General features: G+C 47.2%; 1 protein-coding gene across 11 annotated transcripts in view; it reads right to left on the bottom strand.

The window, feature by feature from the left end:
• Nucleotides 1-473: 473 nt before the first annotated feature.
• Nucleotides 474-18,949, bottom strand: part of CAMK1D (calcium/calmodulin dependent protein kinase ID) — a 433,891-nt gene continuing 415,415 nt past the window's right edge. For 4 of the 11 annotated variants that reach the window (XM_073229294.1, XM_073229303.1, XM_073229302.1 and 1 more), the window contains 5 exons: nucleotides 16,585-16,697; nucleotides 15,022-15,100; nucleotides 9,166-9,253; nucleotides 8,121-8,242; nucleotides 474-6,510 (listed from right to left, as the gene is read on the bottom strand). In XM_073229294.1, the coding sequence (XP_073085395.1) occupies nucleotides 6,270-6,510; nucleotides 8,121-8,242; nucleotides 9,166-9,253; nucleotides 15,022-15,100; nucleotides 16,585-16,697 (643 nt within the window). In that variant the 3' untranslated portion in view covers nucleotides 474-6,269. Of the gene's footprint in view, nucleotides 6,556-8,120; nucleotides 8,243-9,165; nucleotides 9,254-15,021; nucleotides 15,101-16,584; nucleotides 16,698-18,949 lie in introns of all 11 variants that reach the window. The other 7 variants (XM_073229295.1, XM_037001648.2, XM_073229299.1 and 4 more) reach the window with 5 other exon arrangements.

The raw sequence follows: 18,949 nt of genomic DNA, 5'->3' as shown, positions 1-18,949 counted from the left end.
GAAAAGATAGCAGCCAGAATCTTGCTTCAGGCATCCAGAACTAGGAGGCTGGGCTGATGACGGGGATGTGTGTGGGTGTGTGCCTGCTCAGCCCCTGCTCAGGGAGGGCTTCCTGGAAATCAGCATTGCCTTTTCCTCCAAACAACTCAGTAATATCCAGGGAGTGTAATTTGAGCTTCTGGGCCCGCCTCCAGCCACTTTCTGCAGCAGCAAGGATGAGGGGGCTCTCCTCTCCAGCAGGGTGTTAACCTGGGCACCCTCCACCAAGCAGGGGCCAAGATGTGACTGCCCCCTCCCTCTCCCTGGCATTTCCTGCTCATTGGGCTGGTGATGTGAAATAGTTAGGGGACCTCATGAGTTTCCAGGGGCTCAGTGCAAACTCCATCAAATCCAAACTTCCGAGAGGGAGGAGGAGAGAGAGGCTGAAACACCCACCTCGTGCTCTTTACAGAGGAAACCAAACCGCATCCACCTGAAGGTGATTAATTGTCTTTATTGGAGGAAAACAAGTCATTAATCTCATTGTCATTGTGATAGAAATCTTGATATGTGTACATGATTGTCAAGGCAGAGAGAATCATTTGCTACATAGGCCATTACAGCGCTGCCGTGTCACAGACCTATGTGGGTTAAACCCTTGCTGTTTGTTACATGCGTGGGATAAATGCAGTTTCCCTTCTTTTGGACAAGCATGTTTTTATGGAAAAATTTAACCAATCACAAGCCTGGCAATAGACATGGGGACATTCCTGGGTTCCACATTGTAAGCTTTTGGAAAACATGCTCACTTGTTGGGAGAGCTGCTAGAAGGGTGATGACATAATGGGTAGTGACTACAGCCAATTTTGAAATTGTTTCAAATTGTATTCTGGACAGAATGTACCGTGTCTGTCTTACAACCTGAATGCAGGACTAAGAGAAATGTTCTCTAAAACATGCCACCCCATCTTTCAAAACAAGGCCACTGCTGCAATGCTACAGGATTTCTGCCCATTTGGACAGCATCTCAAACTATGCTGAAGGCCAAGGGTCCTTGGAGGGCGGGGCAGCAGGCTTCCGTGTGCAGGGCAAACATCCGAGCAGATGTTCCTCTTCCTTCTCTCTTCTTCCTGGATGCCTGTCTGCCAGCCCTGTGCTGCCATACCAGTCTGTCCAGATTAATGTTCTCCTGTGAGAAGTAACTTACCTAGTGTTGGGGGCTTTTGAGTCCCCTAGTAATGTCCTATCTCTATGAAGAAAGCCTCAAACACCTATTTTCTTTTTCCTATCCATAAGAAAATAAAATCACCTCTACATAAAGTAATTAGGTAAATAATCAGAAGACATAATCATTGTATGCGAAGTTCCCTGGAGACCAAAAGGCTTAGAGTGGGTATAGAGAACACAGAAGTGGCGTTAGTACAGAGGGTGGGTGCAACAGTGTGTCCCTTTGGTGTAGAAAGATACAGATGCCGAGAAGCCATTCCACACACTGCGTTGTCCACAAAACCAGACCTGGCAGCCACATGCTGTGGGTTGGCTGCCAAATGTACACCCTTTGGGTTTGCAGAAGCAGAGACCCCCTCCCTCACCCCAGAGCCAAAAGCTGAGCTGCCCCTTCTGCTGATGGCAGGAAAGGTGGTGGAGGGCTGATGCTCCTGCCCATCTGAGTCAGCTGGAGCAGGAGGCGGCCAGGCCTTGGCTGACTTCACAGTGGGGCTGGGCCCCTGCGCACGGAAGGCTGCAGATCGCCATGCATGGACCACAGTGAAGGTGCGGGCTGCAGGGGGTGTGGGCCTCTCTTTCTCCTGCCCGCCTGCCACCCACAGCAGAGGCGTTCAAGCTAACTCATCCAGACTAGTTTTCTTAGCATCTTCAGGTAGCATTTTCAGGAAATAAGCCCCCCTTTTAGAAAGCTGTTTGCCCAATTCATCTTTTCTATCTCAACATTTTCAATTCAAAAATTCAAAGGATTGGGAAACTTTTGCAAATGTCAAGAACACTTGCAGCCCCAACCTAGGACCAAGTGCCCCCTCCAAAGAGTAATGGTTACATACAGGTATATACATTATTCTTTTTTGGGGAACAAACTCAACAGTGTTTGGTCTGGAATGTGTTTAAGGAAAAGGCCAACTTTGCAGAGTGTGAGTACACAGATGTGGAAATAGTACTGTTTCAGAAGAACATGCGAAGATTTCGTGCATTGGTTGACTCAGAGGACCTGCATTTCATTTGCCATAAGTGACTGTGACCTGGGAAAGGGTGTATCTTATTTCTGGTTAGGAAATGGGAGGAGCTGCCTTCTGCTGGCCTTGCTTTTTTATGTCACACATTCAAAGGAGCCCCAGCGATGCACTGCGGAAACAACGCAGGGGGTTCCTGGCTGCGGCAAAGGCCACAACCCTGGCCCTCCTGGCTTCGGTCCTGGAGTGATGGTTCCAGTGTGGCTTCTCCAGTGAAGAAGCAATACTGGCTGTGGATCTGTGTGGGCCACAGGGCCATGGTGGCCAAGGCCTTAAAAATACTGAGTTATCTCTACTGGGTTACAGTCTTTTCTGTTTAAAGTTGTTCATGAAACACCAAATCTCCATGGGTCAATCAGATTAAGCTGTAGCTCCTCAAGGCAGAGAGCCAACCCCCTTTCAGGAGGGGTCACTTGTCCCTGGTGCTCTTGGCCTTTGTTCTAAAGGGGAGTCCCTTTCCTACCCACAATCCATCCAGAACATGCTGGACACCAAGATAGACAAATGAACAGGATGACATCAGCGAGGGTCCTATGCCAAATCTTTCATCAGACGGCTCATGTTTCCTAGAGCCAGAGCCTTGCCTGGTTAGCCAGAGGCATCTTCTTTCACCCACAGTGAGACTGCTGAGCTCCTCTGGCTGGACTGGGGCCCTCTGAGAGGTCACAGCTCCTGTGCGGGGGAGGCTGCTGCCTGTGCTCGAAGTGTGACTTCAGAGGTGAGCAGATCACTGCCATAGTGAAGGACGCTAAGCCACGTCTGCTTGGTTTGCATGCTTTCAGCATAGCTCTTTTCTTTAAAAAGGAATCTTGAAGGGAAGGGGGACTTTATCCTTTCTGTTTCTCATGGAGTCAGTGAGAACCTGCACAGCCACAAGCGGCCCTGGCAGTGCTGTCTGTCTGTCTGTTCGGGTGTCCTCCTATCTCCAGGGTTTTCCGTGGTCGTGTGCACTTCACAGAGGCATAACCTGCCTCTCTCAGCTCCACTGCCTGCCCCCAACCCCGACACTGCGGCCCCAGTGCGTGCACTGAAGGCGGGCAGCGAGCAGGCCCCAGGGCCCTTGGAGCAGCCAGTGTTCGGCCTGCTGGGGCCTGCGTGTGCGTTCGCACTCCCTGCTTCAGACAAACACTAGCTGCTCTATGGCCCCACTGGCAACATGAGGACCGGGAGGCCAGGGAGCCCAGGCAGGTGACTGGCGGAAGACCATTCAGATGGTCTATTTCACAATGTAACATTCAAGTGAGAAGAAAAGTTCACTTGCTCTGAGAAGGTGGAAACCAAATGGGAGGCTTGGAGTTGGAGGTGGGGGCGGGGTTCCCCTTTAGCCTCAGCCACACACATAGGCTTTGAGGGCAAGTGTGAGCTGGGTGCACGTATGAAAAATGCTCAGTTACTAGTGGTGGCATTTGTCATCAGTGAGGGTCCTGGGACTCTGCCACCCTGCTTGGCAGGTCTTATGAAAGGCACGTTCAGGGTTCTCTTCCTGTGTTGTAATAAAGCATAAATGATACCGCATCCAGTTGAAGGAGAACCTCTCCCCTTGGCCACTAAGACTCTCTCAGAAGAGCAGAAGTTCTTCCATGGGCTATGTGTTCTCTCCGCCTCCAAACACCACAGGAAATGACCTAAGTCTCCTGGCGAGGTGGACTTGCCTGATTTCCAGCACACAGAGTCTACTTTTGGGCCCAAACCAGTCCCATCTCCTTGCACAATGCAATTGAGACATGAAGTGTTATGGGCCATGAGTGGCCAAGAGCTGACCCCAACAGCAATGAGGATACCTGCTATGGGGCTTCCTTTGCCCCTGCTCTGCACGCTCCAGGTAACGCCTTCTTTCAAACTCACTGAATATAACTTGCGTCCCTCAATCAGCTCCAGACAATAACTTGATCAGCAATAATATAATGTGGTTTCCAAAATTGCTTTCCAAGTGCAACTGACCGCAGAGCACATAGTACAAAGAACTGGTAACTGTTCAGGCATGCATCATAGGTACGAATTTCAGGCAAATTATCACCCCGTTACATCTAATTATTTGCTTTCTTACACTGGAGAAACTTGAATGTCCCATTACACTTGTTAGTAACCAACATTCTACTAACCCCCTGCAGAGATGTTTCAGTGTTCTCAGACAATTCTTTGTGAGATTCATGCCATTGTCCTTCTAAATGAAGGTGGGGAGTCATATCCAACTCGGGTGACACCTGCTTCTTAACTGGATCTGTTGTCATTTTATAGACTTTCCCAGGCTTTTTATGGACTTCAGTTTGAAGAGTAATGGCCTGGATGCATGTGTGGCAGATGCCAAGTGGGATTCCTGCCAAGGGGCTGGGTGCCTATGATGCACGTGGGAACAGGTAGACCAGCTGCCCGTCCCTCCAGCTGCTCTTTAACACACCAGCACTGTCCTAGAGGAGGCAGAATGCAGCTGCCAAAGCAAATAACACTCTGTGCATGTGCGTGTGTGTGTGCGCGCGTGCACATATTGGGGGCTATCATTAAACATCTGGCCTGGACATAGGCAAAGGTGTAGAAGTGATGACAACGGCTTGGCCACCAGAGCCTGCTGAGTCTGGCCAACTATAGGGGAAGGGCATGAGGACAGCAGCCAGGAAAGTCACTGGACGGTCAGATAGACCTACAGGGGTACCCAGTGGGCTTGAGGCTGACTGTAAGGAATGCAGACTCACAGCTGTGCAGGACATGAGGGCTGAGGGAGGACAGCTGGCATTTGGAGCCACCTGCTTGCCTCCCCTACAGAGCATCCTTGAAGTCTCCTTGAAAAGTGGTTTGCCCTGGGTTTCACATGGTGTCAGCTCCAGCCTGCACACAGTCACCATGTGCGTGAACATGGCCCGGTTTGCCTGAGACATTGCTGGTTTGCACATGGAAGTCCTTCATCCCAGGAAATTCTTCAGTTCCAGGTAAACTGCGACCTTTAGTGACCCCTTCCCATCACAGGTCTTTGGTTTTCAGATTGCTGTGGTCAGAGGGATGGCTTCAAGCGCTGGCCGGGCCTGGCTGAGGAGGTCTCCGGCCATCGCTGTTGAGACATCACCTCTCCTCACCACCCCAGGTAAGTGGATTCTTTTCCAAGGCCATTTCCCTCTCCTACTCTGGCTAACATTCGTAACAGAACAGGGTAACGGAAAGAACTTCTGTGAGTTGGAGGACAATTTAAGTGTCAGATTGGAAATGCATTTTTAAAAAACACAGAGAGAGATGAATTTTAAAACTGCATAGCTGACAGCAGAGCTTTCGTGTGTGATCCCTCAAGGGAACTGGAGCTGGGTGGGAAGTTCACTTTAAAAGAAATGGCACCTCACTCCTGTAACGGAGACTCTAATACCGTCACTGGGTGGGCATCTCCTCAGCAGGGCCAGCCTCTGCAGCCTTGCCTTTAGTCTTGTGGAGCAGGCTTGTTTACTTGTGGCTGCTGAGGGCAAGAGGCCCCTAGGTCTCTGGTTGGCAGGGGATTTGCCGAAGGAGCTGCTAGGAAAGGTTTTCTGCAGGCTGCCTCCCAGAGCGGTGCTGGACGGAAGACCACTCAGCCCTGCGGTCATCTCTCAGAGCCACCCCTCCAAGGCGGTGGGAGAGGGGGGAATGGAAGTAAAGCACACTCTTCACCTTGGAAACATTCTCGGTCCTCTTATTAGAATTTTTAAAAATACCTTAAAATTCTCCTTGGAGGGAAAAAAAGTCTCTTTAAGGTTAACATAAAACTCTACCAACAGCGAGCAGAAGGTATAGGTCACATAACTTAAGAAGCATAGATCAAAAGGACATTTTTCTTAAAAGGAAAAAAATAAAACCCCAATGTGCAATATTTACCAATACTTAAATAATCCAGTTGAAACCTTTTTGTTGTTAATGAAAAAATACAACGTAGATGGTTATCTATAGTGAGAAGAGCGGAAATGACAGGAATTGGGGTAGCAGGATGAAGAAGGTCCATTCCGTCAGAGCTTTGCAAGATTCATATATACAGCACCAGATCCTAGTATATCAGCTCCCTGGAGTCAGTACAGTTTGTGAGAAATGAACACTTCAGAATTGCAGTATAAAATATGGCCATAAAAAACTTCTGTCTTCCAGTCCTGTGCGGGAAGGCGCACCATGCAAGGTGGGATCACTCTGGAGTGGCTGGTGGCGCTGGCGGCCTCTGGGGACCCCCTTCCCTGGCCCCGCCCCCTGGGCCCCAGTGCCAGAGCTGGTCACTTGCTTCCGGAGTGCACTGTCGTCACAGTGGTAGGCCTCGGTCTCCGCTCTGCTCCCACTCCTGAGACCCCTGCCGAAGAGGAAATGAAGCTACAGAGCGTGGAGGGGGCCAGACCTGCAGGGGGACAGTATACCCGAAGGGTCAAAGAGTTTCAGAGAAGATACCCCCTTCCCACAGTGGGGTTGTGGGAGGGTAAACTTTTATGCACTTGACTACATTTGTACCCACCCACAGGAAAACATTTACAATGTGCCCAAAAAGTTTTCTTCTTAGACTCAACTCCTTCTTCCTGTCTTCATTAAAATTCTAAGTGCTTTGTGTTTGAATGTAACAGGGTTTAGCCACCATAATATGACAGGCTCCATTTATTGAGCACTTACTATATATACCAGGCATCAGGCTAGGTACTGAATTGTAAGAGCTGTTTAGTTCTTAACAACAGTTCCATGAAGTAGGGATTTTAAGAATGAAGAAAGAATGTGATCCCCCCTTCTGACCCCTGTGGAGTGTGTTGTCTGTACTCTTGGCTAAAAAACATTGTGAGCACATTGAAATGGTGTTGTTCACCTCTCCTCGTGGGGACTCGGCAGTCCGTGGCCTAGAAAAATGCCTCCCAGCCTGCATGGCAACGCTCCCCATGTTGGCACTGGAAGGCCCTGATGTGGGAGAATCTGCTGCATCTAAGCTCCAGTTGCATGCCTGCTCCCCTCCTCCCCCAAATTTTGTTGACTGCAACAGGAGATCCACACAATAAGTTATTAAGATGGCTTTATTATCAGAGCCATTGTATGAATCTTCAAAGAAATGACCAGTTGTGGGCTCCCTTTGAACGGAGGAGGAATACAATCTATGCTGGAATGTAAATGTGGATATGCAGTGGACATTCATGGAGATTTTTAGGGAAAATTAAAGTTCTCCTGAATGAGGCGTATGTAGAGAGGAAGGGAACCCTTTTCTGAGGGAAATGGGAAGAACTGTGATGGCCAGAGTGAGACCAAGCTGAAGGCTGCCAGTGGCGAGGGAGATGAAGGCCGGTGGGGGCATGCAAGGCAACTGCTCTCAAGCAGAGAGAAGCCACTCGAATGGCTGATGAGAGATTAAGAGAAATACATGGTGCGGGGGAGACAAATAGGGAGAGTGTATGTGTGCCCTCGGGGATGGTATTCCATGCAAGATAAAGGATAATGAAATGTTATTACTTTGACTGCAAAGCCAACGTGCCTAATATAAACCAGCTCCAATTATCATCATCCTCAAAGAAAAAATACGTGTTAAAAGTCAGTGAGATCAGGCTTCATGAATCTCTGCCATCCCTTCCTCAACCCCTGAGAGAGATGCACAATGGGAAGCAAACCACAGGGGAAGGAGAGAGATTAGAAGTGTCTGGGCTTCTGTCCAGACAGACAGGGGGTATGTCCAACCTGAGCCACAGATTTCTCATCTGAAAATGGAAATAATAATACCAAGGGCTGTGTAAGTATTGAATAATTAAGTTTTTAGAAAATACTTTGAACACTGAATAACTTACCGAGGGTTGTGGGGGCAATAAGTGGGACAAATTATTGGAAGAGACTGGCAAGTAGCAAGGTACTCAGCAAGTGACCACGCCCTCCACGCCCTCCTCTTCCCCCGCCATTTGTTCTAAATGTTGGCTGAAAAATTCTGTTTTTGCTACATACGCACAATCTTTCTGGCTGGCCAAACTGAGGTTGCTCGAAACACTTGCATTTGAACTGTCCAGGCTGCTGCCAAGATGTAGTTTTCTCATATGTCTCACAACGGCTGTGGCATTAAACGCTTGCTGAAATTTAAGAAAGGAAAAAGCAGACAAAATATTCCAGCTAATTAGAAAGACTCAGACTGCCTTCTATTACTTCTCCTATTACCACCAGCATTTCAAACTTCTTAAAACATTCTCATGATACTCTAGAAAGGAAACTTCCATTGACCCTTCTTCCAAAAGTACACCAACTTATTTAACGCCTCCCCCCATCAAAACAGATTTTAGAGATTAAAAAAGATTTTTTCTTCTGACATTAAACATATAGAATATATGAAAACTAATTCTCTCCATGACTTGAGAAGTGACTTTTAGAATTAAAAGGCATATTGTAACAAAATAGTATCTTAAAATATGTTTTAAAATAGCTTTTATTTTTCTATTATCAATGCTTTTGTCCTAAGTTACACCATTTCCTGTACAGTCTTGCTCTGGCTCTCACGGCCAATCAGCCAGCTCTTGGTCACCCATGCTGATGAGAACATAGGGTTTAGGGAACCAGGCAGTGGTTATGAAGCCTCTGTACTTTAATTCCATCACATTTTTATAAGAAAATATTGATGAGTTTGACTCAGAATTCCTGTTTTTTCCCTGTACATGACTTTAACAAAAATTGACTTTTACTTATTACTCAAAATTTCAGCAAAATGAAGGAAAACAACAGGGATTATGTTAAGAAATAGCAAATGAGTAAGAGCTGGCACTATTGCCATTTTTGAATCACACAGGGGAAATATTAAATCCCATACTTGATTCCTCTCACACCATGATACTCCTTCAAGTCCTAATTATTATCAGTTAAAATTGGCAAAATTGTTTGGGTCAGGCTCTGGCGATTTTCAAAGCTGGGTGACAGTAATCTTTAGAAATCAGAAATGCTCAAACTGTAGGGCAAGTTTGTGAGTGATTAAACTCACTGGGAATTTAATAAACATAAGACTTACTCTCCACTTGCTTTTTGCAAAGTTCTTCCTTATCTGGGCGCTGACAGACTCGTGAATGTTTTTGTTGAGGGCTGTGTCCCCAGCGATCCTGAAACAGAGGCAAAGACGCTTCTTCAGAGGGTTTCTTGGGCACCCTGACACTGGGTCCAAGCTGCTTTCCCGGGAAGGCTCCTCTTGTCCCTTTCCCGGATGAGAGGCTGGCTTGCTTCTGCCCTCCCAGGCTGCTTATTCATGCACGGCTTGTCTGAATATGCAGAAGCTGCCCCCAGGTCCCACTGTGCTTCTGTACCCTGCACCCTCCCAGGACACGGCAACCCCTTCTGGGCTGACCTCTCTGCTTGGCTCCCGCTTCTTCCCTTCTTGACCCCAAGTCCTGCAATATTGGAATCCATAACGACAACACGATCAGAATGTAGTCTCCCCCACCTGCACACAGGCTTTCCACCTGCAGTGCTTCGCCTCTGAAGTCTCCAAGTATTCCTGCCTGGTCTGAACCCCAGATGCCCACCTGGGCTGTCTTCCCAGCTTCCTCCTACTCAAGGCCCTGCTCTCTGCCCTCTCCAGACTGCTGCCCCATGGACCCCCCCCATGGACCCACTCATGCTCCTTGCCCACAACTCCTTCTGGCTCTGTCCCAGCAGAACTAGGCTCTGCCGTGTTCTATAGGCCCGCACCTTCTCTCTGCTCAGAGAGAGGGACCCCGGCCTTAGGCAGCCGTGCATGGCACATCTTCTACTCTTGCATGGCCCAGAGAAGTTCTCAGAACTGCCAGGATTGTGTCCCCTCGACATTAACTGGATCCTGGACATGACTGGACCTTGTTCTTCTTGGTCCTCAGCCTCTCACTAGCAGGGAAGGAGGTTTGCTTGCTCTGCACCTCCTGTCCTTAGAAATCCCCCCCCTCACCCAATTACTTCCTCTTGTTTTACCACCTTTCCCTGTCTCTTTCAGGTCCTACCCCCACATCCTCTCTCTCTCACCTTACAATGCCCTGGAGATCCCCCACAGCCCATTCTCCTCCCATACCTCTCTCAGCCTCAGTGCCACCCTCCCTCTGGACTCAGTCACCTGGCCTTCCCTCATTTTGGGGTAAGCTGTGTTTTGCTCTCCATCTTTCTGGGCTTGGATCCTTCTATCTTCCCTTTCATTTAATACCAAGTGATAAAATTCTAGGGTGGTATCTGATGCCTAAGAAATAATGTTTTGAATCTCAGAAAAGTTAAGGGTCAGATTCCTGGGACAGTGACCATGTTTTCAGGCTGGGAGATGACTGGGAAGTGGGGAAACCTGTCATCTCCAGACCCAGATGGCCCAGGGCCCAAAACAGCCTGGATGCCACAGATTACTACATCCAACTGTTTGTGGAAATGAAAGGAACAAGTTTAGGGCTTATTCAGAGAAGATATCATCCTGGGTTCCAACCCACCCAGTCTTTTACTTTATGATTGAAAACATGGTTGATGGACTGGACATTTAGCCTGTACCAGGCTGGGCCTAAGTTAGAACACAGTATGATATCCCCCTACATGGACTCCTCTCCTTTTCTTGGCAGGGCTGAAAATATTTAGCCAATAGGACGTCCTACTCAGAAACTAACTGAAGCAGGTTTCTATTTCTAACATCTGTCATTTGCCTCCTTCCTCAGGCACATATCCGTGAATAGAAATAGGATAGCTGAGTGGGCAATCCATCTGAAACATGAGCTACCAGCAGGTTCAGGGACTTAGATATCTTTATTAGGCTTTTGTCCTAGAGAACTCATGTGTTTCCTTCTGCACTGTTTTTAACAGCTACATCCTCAGAAAAGGAGACCAGTTCCAACGCATCACTGGCCAGCTCTTTCTTGGAAAAGCATGAGCAGAAGTGGCAGGAAGTATGGAATTCCTTGAGCTGAGCACCACTGCGGGCAGAGCCATGCTCCAAACCAAACAGGCCTGCGAGGAAGACTCTCTTCTCTGTGGGTTAGCATGGGCTGAGATGTAAGGAAATGCAAACTCCCGATTATTTTAGGAATGTTCCCTGCTCCCTTCCCACAGTCCTAGGGTGTGCCGGAGCTGCATACGAATCAAGCAGGGCACATAGTAGCCCAGAGGCCCCGTGGGGAGGTGCGGCCACCTTGGCCCATGACAGCACGTGATCATCCTCTAATGGGCACCACATGGGAGTTGCTGCTGCTGCTCACGATGAGCCGGAAGGTTCACAGTGAAGGCGTATGGTGATGCTCAGTGCCACCAGCTTCAGAATTCAGCGCAACTGGAGGCAAGGAATCTTGGAATTGTAAGGGACCTTCCTTGTCACCTTGACTGTCCTGGGAGTGAACAATGCCTGACCATCTCTAATCTCTATGAGCCGCCATTACTTTATTATTGTTCTATTGCAGAATAATGTCCTTATAAATCTGTATACACACACAATTCTATGGGCACCCACAATTCACTGAGGTCTCTTGTTCTCCCTTCCTTCTAGTTTTTGCCTCTAAACTAACAATGTGGGCAGCATTTATGTGAACCACACTTCGTGGGGCCTATCCTACTCTCCTTCTGCACACACAGATCAAACTCACCTCTCCTTGCCTTTTGTGTTTCTGTGTTTTGTACACAGTCTACTCCACATCCACAGCTCCAATTTCATGTTTTCCTCTGAGGAGATGGCTGCAGGCACCACCTTGGCCTGGCCAACAGATGTGCCCCACAAAGGAGTGCCTGGCTGAATGTCACCTGGGGACCTGATGCCAGGATCATCCCTTGATTTGCTTGTCAGTCAAACTAGACAGAGTTGCGGAACAATCCAAACAAGATAAAGAAACTCTGCCAAGGGGCCTCCCTGGAGCTGGGAGTGGGCACCCGTTCTGCCACTTGCCACTCCCTGCTCTTTGGCCATCAGCCAGCAGTCTGCTGGTTCTGCACCATGGGCCACTGAAAGAAAGGCAAATCTGCCAGTGGTAGGGGCTTGAGAAACAGCTGGTAAGATGGGCTGACTGCCCTACACAAGGAGAGCTTTGAAAGGAGCCCTCTCCTGTCAGGGGAGTTCTGTTTTGGGGCTAAGGGAAGGCACCTGTGTCTTCCAGAGGCCCTTTCTGGCCCCATGTGGCCATGCTTATGTTGGAAGAGCAAGTGCAGCATAAGAAATAATGTTCTTGGGATATAATTGGTGTCAAGACCATACCTTCCAGAATGGTGATACTGATAAAGCTACGCTTCCCTGGAATAATGACTCCACTTTCTGCCAGCTCCCAGCTTGATCCTTGTTCTCCTCTGCCTGGCCAGTTTTACACAAAGAAACCATTATCATCATGAATGCAGGTAGCAAGGGATGCTTGCCTCAGATGCATTTGTTTTTATCAGTTTCCAATATTTGACTTCCTGGAAATTTTGATACACAGCAAAAGGTTTTAGCTCTATAAGAAAACCACTTGTGAGTAAGAAAGCATTTACTTGTGCAGCTTACATGGGACCCAGGCGGAGGACTCTGAAGTCTTCATCTCTGCCTGGCCTTCTCCCTGGGCTCTAGGCTCACCCAGCCAAGTACCCCACAGATCTCTGTCTAGATGGCTGCCAGTACCTTCCTCAGTCCCCCTCACTCCAGCCTGCTTGTCTCCCAGCCCCATCCTCCTCCCCGTCCCTTAGACTGGAACCTCAGGAGAGCCTCAGACCCCTCGGTAGCAGCACTGTCAGGTTGGATAGGCTGCCTCCACCCCACTTTACACCTCCCTTCTGTGCCTTCCTGCCACATCTCCAACAATGCATCCCCTATTCTGCAGCCAGGCTGAGCTTTCTAAAATGCAAATCTAACTATCCTGCTAAAACCTGTCAAGGCTCCCACTGCCCAAAGGGAAGTTGCACATTCCTAAGTACAACAGTAAAAGAATGGCAGCTCATAGAGATTGACTATGGTTAATGACGCCATATGGTATACTAGAAAGTTACTAAGAGAATAAATCATAAAAGTTCTTATCACAGGGAAAAATTTTTTTGATAACTACAGAAGGTGAAGGTGATGGATGCTAACCAATTTATTGAGGTAATCATTTCACAATACATACATATATCGAGTCATTATGGCATACATCTTAAATGTATATAGTGTATATCAGTGATCTCAATAAAATTTTAAGAAGAAGAAAGATTAATACATCTGTAAAGGCCTATTGTTATAAAGTAAGAAGACCTTTACTAACTTGGTTGTCACATACTTTGACCTACTGTTCAGTGTAACTTACTAAAAAAATATCAAGATGATACATGATCCAAACTGTCCCCTTATTCAGAAACTTCTGTCCTTCCCTCTCCAGCCCAGTCCTGCCTCTGCTTTTAGAAGTGTATTCATTCTGGAGCCAGACAGCTCTGGCTGGAAACAGTTCTGGCTTTGCCATTAGCTATCTGTACAATCTTGGCTAAGTTCCTTTGTCTTTCTAAATCTATTTCCTTATCTCTGAAGTACAGACAAAACCTACCTTACAGGGTTATTATAAAGAAAGAAGGAGATGATATTTTAACGCAATTAGAACAGTGCATGTAACACAACAGGTGCTCAATAAATGACTGCTGTTATTATAAGTTAAAATATAGACCTTCTTCAACTCATGATAGGATCATGTCCTGATAAACACATTTCAAGCTGAAAATATCATAATTTGAAAATGCATTTAATACACCTAAATACTGCACATCATAGCCTAGCCTTACCTACCTAAATGTGCTCAGAATGCATACATGAGCCTACAGATGGGCAAATCACCTAACCCGAAGCCTATTTGGTAACAAAGTGGTGACTACGTCATGTAGCTGACTGATGACTGCATTGAAAGAGAAGAGCAGAATGGCTGTGTGGGTCCAGAACAGCTGTCGGTGTACCAGTTGTTGGCCCTCCTGACTGCGGGGCTGACTGGGAGCTGTACTTGCTGCCCTGCCCAGCCCAACACCACAAGAGTGGATCCATGGGAAACACATTTCTGCTGAATGTGCATTGTGTTTGTACCCTTGTAAAGCTGAAAATCGTTAAGTCAGGGATCATCTGTACTGGGAAGAGGGTCATGACACTCCTGTAAACAGGTCCCCTTGAAAGGTTCATCAGCATGTGGGACCCTGGAGGAAAAGCTACAGGAGATGGGGGGATAGACAGAGGGTAGCTTGCAAGAGTGCCTCTTGGGGACTTGGTCCTAAAGTCTAGGTCTGTCCATTAGTTTTCTTTATAGTGTGTACTTCACTACTCATGGTCTTTGCTTCCAAATGGATGTTCTGTGCTTAGTAATAATGAAGTGTTTACCACATATCAGGCGTTGTTGCTAAGTCCCTGATATGCATTATTTCCATTATTTCTTATATCAGCCCTGTAAACTAGGTGTCATTACTCTTATCTTAAAGATGAGAAAATTGAGGGTCAGGGAAGTTAAGTATAAACCCAAAGTCACAGCTAGTTGATAGTTAAGCTGGGATCAAATCTGGTAGGTGGCCCAGGGGCACTGCTGGAAACAGAGTATAGAATGCTGCAAGTGATCATCTGGAAATGAATATATAACACTAGCTCACTTACCTACTGAAAAATAAACTCGAGGAATGAAACTCCAATCTTAATGCCTCCTTGAGGAATTACCTTCAATAAAAATGATCCTAAAATACCTCAGGTAAAATGAGAAAGTGACAGCTACCTTTTGCATACTTAAGTTGTCACTACAGTGCTCAGAAAACTGTGTCCTGGGGGACAAGAAGAGTTCAGTGTTGGCTTGGGGAAAGGATTCAGGCCACTGGCCAGGGCAGTGCAGTGGTTATGCGGCTTTCACAGGTAAGAGCCGCCAACAGAAGTCAGCTCTGGAAGGTGTTAGATGGCATGGGCTGCCTAGGGGGTGATCTTGCTTACCATGGGTGCCGGGCTGCCTGTTCACATGTGTATCTTTTATTTGGATCTTTCTCCATCAGATTCCGGATGAAGTCTTTTGCTGTTTGAAAAGAAAGCACACAGGGTGGAATCAGATTGTGGTGGGAGATGCGACAGCATGTTACTACCAGGTCTTCAGGAGTATCCTACATGGCATGGACACTATGAGACCAGCCCTCCACGGACCCTAGAGTTCCTTGGACCAGTATCTGCGGGAAGGGAAGCCAAAGCTTGGGACTCTAAGAGGTGACCCAGCAAATGAGGAGGCAGCCACACCAGGCTTGGGACCCCACCTTGCCAGCTCAAAGCCCCTTCCTGCTGACAGCTAGTGACACCGCTGGTTCAGAGAAAAGATCATCTAGCTTTGCTACCAAGTGCTTCTCTTTCAGCTCACCGCTGCCCCAGGGGACTGTTCTGCTGATGCCCTCTCCATATTTTAGACCTCATTAATCCAACAAAATCCCCTGAGCATCCAGTGAGCCCACCAGGTCCTGGACTAGGAAGTGTGGATATGCAGCCCTGAAGAAACCCCACCGGCAACCCATGGAGCCAAATTCAATGAGCAGGAGACTGTGCAGCAGCACCATGCACCCTGGCGGGCAAGGGGACAGTGAGAGGAGGCCCAAGGGTGTGACCCTGAAGCAAGACACTGAGAACATGAGGGACTGAGTCACAGCACTAGAAAATGACACCCTTCACTGGGCTGGACATCTGTAGCATTGCAGGACCTGGATGCTCACTGCCCACAGGACTGGACTTCTGGGGAAGGCCATGCCCTCCCCAGCTCAGAAGTGCAATATGCCCCAAGCAGCTCTCCTGTGCAAGCCCTGGAGAACAGGACTACAGTCCCAGGTTTTAGAAGATTCAGGAAGAAAGCATGGTGTTTCCAGTTTGGAGGAAATAATATAGACAATAAAATGTGACATCTGAATAGCTCATCAGTCATTAGACAGTCTGTCCCATTTTTGTCCCATTTATTACTGTGTTTAGTCCTTGTGCCACCCTCTGTGGCAGAGGGGAGTCTTATTACCATCCTCATCTTTTTCAGAGGAAACTGAGGCTTTAGAGATCCCATCAGTTGACATGGGCCTTGGTTTTAATCTTTATCTCTGACAAGGACACAATGAATGCCCTTCATGGTTTCAGTGTGGCAGAGTGGCTGAAATGCGGGTGAGGGCAGGGGCTCATGTCCCAGCTCTGCAGCTTTAGCCAAGTTATTTCACCTTCCAGGGCCTCAGTTTCCTCATCTGTCAAACAAGGATAATAATAATAATACCCACCTGATTGGTTGTCTGAGGACTGAGTCACAGCACATGTGCACAGTTCATAGTGCTCAGTGCACAAGAGCACTCAATAAATGGTGGCTAACATTGTTTCACTCTGGGAGCATCCAGATCACGGGGCTGATGCCCCAAGCCTGGCCTCTGCTTTGCAAGTCAAGTCCAAGTCTGCAGCTCCTGAAGCTTCCTCAGGAGCCCCAAGACCTGTCAGGTCAGGTGGTCGGGCGTGAGGGCCCCAGGGGCCACCCACAGAGCTGAGACCTACCAGATTCTGAGATGTCATCCCAGTAGGGGGAGTCAAACTCATATTCCGCCTTGAGGATCTGTTCAAAGAGCTTGGAGTCATTCTCATCATAAAAAGGAGGGTAGCCACAGAGCCTGGAAAACAAGACGGTGCGAGGGTCTGAAGTGGCTGTGTATCCAGTGCTGTGGCCTGACATTTTGCCTGGATGGAAGAGCCATATTGTCTCACAGAGGAAACGTGTGAATGTGCACTGCAAAAATACAATCTCAGCAAAGAAACCACATGTTCTAAAGGTGTAGGAGCACAGAAGTAAAACTGTGATTTAACAATTGCAAAAACAGTTATGTCAGGTGATGACTGAAGGCAAACATGCCCATCTTAACTCTCTGCACATTATTAACCATAGTTGCCTACATCCTAGAAACCCAATGTTATCAATCTTAGTGTCTATAGCATTGTCCCTAACAGACAGTGTATTGGTGGAACAAACAATATGTGTTTAGTATGCATTTCAGGGCCCTTCCAGTTCATCTTATTTAATAAAGCATCGTGAGAAGAAAAGAAAAATTTACAAGTGTCAGTAACCAAGTTGCCTCAAGCTGCCTACACAGCACATCACCACCCACCACACCCAAACAGGGATTTGCAAAGTTATAGTTTTGGCCATTAATATGCAGTAAATGTAAAAGTGTAAGTTGGCATAAATTATAATTCTATCATATTTTTCCCACTGAATGCTTTCAAAGTTGATTTTTAAAAGAACTTAGTAGGATGATGGTGCAAGTAACATATATTTCTAGAGGTGCTCAGAGTCATCTGATGACACAATTGGACTAGAAGTTTTTATTAAATAGCCCAAACACCATTCATTCCATAAAACTGTGTGTTCTCACTCCAGCCATCCTGCTATCAGCTCTGATGTGACCTTTGCCATAATAGGCTATTGACACATTTACTGGACCAAAAACTTCCTCATCTGAACACGTGGAGGACAGACTAGAAAATTCCTGGTATTCTCTCCAGCGCTAAGATGCTGTGGCTCTGGGACTCCAGTTGACCAGCTGGCTAAGAGACCCAGGAAAGACATGAACACACATGAGGCCCAGGGGCACGGCTGGGGCAGGCCCTGGTTGGGTCAGGACAGGGAAGACGTAGGATTCAAGCTGCAGCTGAAAGTGACAGAGGAGACAAGGCTGGATTCCAGAAGACTGGGACCAAAGCCAGGTGTTACAGAATTTGGTTCTGGGCCTGTGACAACCCAGAGGGTGGCAGCCAAAGCGGAGTGTTGCCCCCAAACGAGCCCTGAACCTTCCCGCAGAGCAAAACTGCACCAGGCACAACTACTGCCTCGAGACCAGTTTAATGAGAACCAATTAACAGGAATCCACAGACTCCAGGCCTGTGAGGGATTAGGCTGTCAGCAAGTGAGAAACTTAATAAAGGTTCAAAACACAGCCTGGGAACAGTCTTTCTTCAGTGGCTCCTTCAGAGACGCATGGTATCGCCAGCCACGCTGCACAGGGGAATGGCTGCTGACATTTTTAAAGGCTGTGAGACATTTTGTGGGCCACTAAGATTCAAAATCATCTATCCCACAAGGTTGACTTGGGGGCTAAGTGCCCAGAAAATTTCATTTTTAAAGATCTGCTGCTTTTGGAGAAATGGGTAAGAGCCAGTGCTTCTGAAACCACTAAGCACATATTTCACTGCTCAGGGAACCCTGGGGCCAGGAGATGGATATGTACAGGTTTCCCACAATGAGGATTTGGGCTAAATGAAATGTGCACATTAGGAAAGGCAGAGCAACATGTTAGTTCGTCTTGGAAAATAAATTTTATCTATGTGGTGTGTTTTTATTTATTAACAACTGAGTGTGTTCTTTCACAGTTTGGCTTTTTTTTCAAGGAAAAAATGTCTTTAAGAGAATCCCAAGAAAAAATTATTCTTGTTGTGCCTATTTTCCTAACATATATCCCAATTTCTTCTTGTTTTAGCTCGTTTTTTAAGGGAGGGTAATAGAATACTGTGTTTATATAGCTTTACTGAGGATGGAAGAGAAGGAAATGGATCTAGCTTGTAAAGTAAGTCAAAACTAAGAAAGCGGATTTTAAAACGAAGATTGTAAAAGAGCTGAAGGACAACCAGAAATTATAAAGCTTTCTTCAGGTGTAGAAATTTCACAGTGCTTCCTGGCTAGGCTATCTCCTTAGGAGGTTTGTGTGGAGGGCCCAAATAGGAGAAATAAGCACTCTTGAGTTGTCTCCATATTCAGAGCAGAGCACTGATTTCAGAGTCCCAGACCTGGCCTTGTGCAGGTGTAATCTCTGTGTTCTTATTTTACTTATCATACCATCTAAATAACATATAAATTTGCTCACCATGGGTA

Source organism: Manis javanica, chromosome 2 (genome assembly GCF_040802235.1).
Source record: "Manis javanica isolate MJ-LG chromosome 2, MJ_LKY, whole genome shotgun sequence".
Lineage (NCBI taxonomy): Eukaryota > Metazoa > Chordata > Mammalia > Pholidota > Manidae > Manis > Manis javanica.
This window is presented reverse-complemented; position numbering and strand designations above follow the sequence as displayed.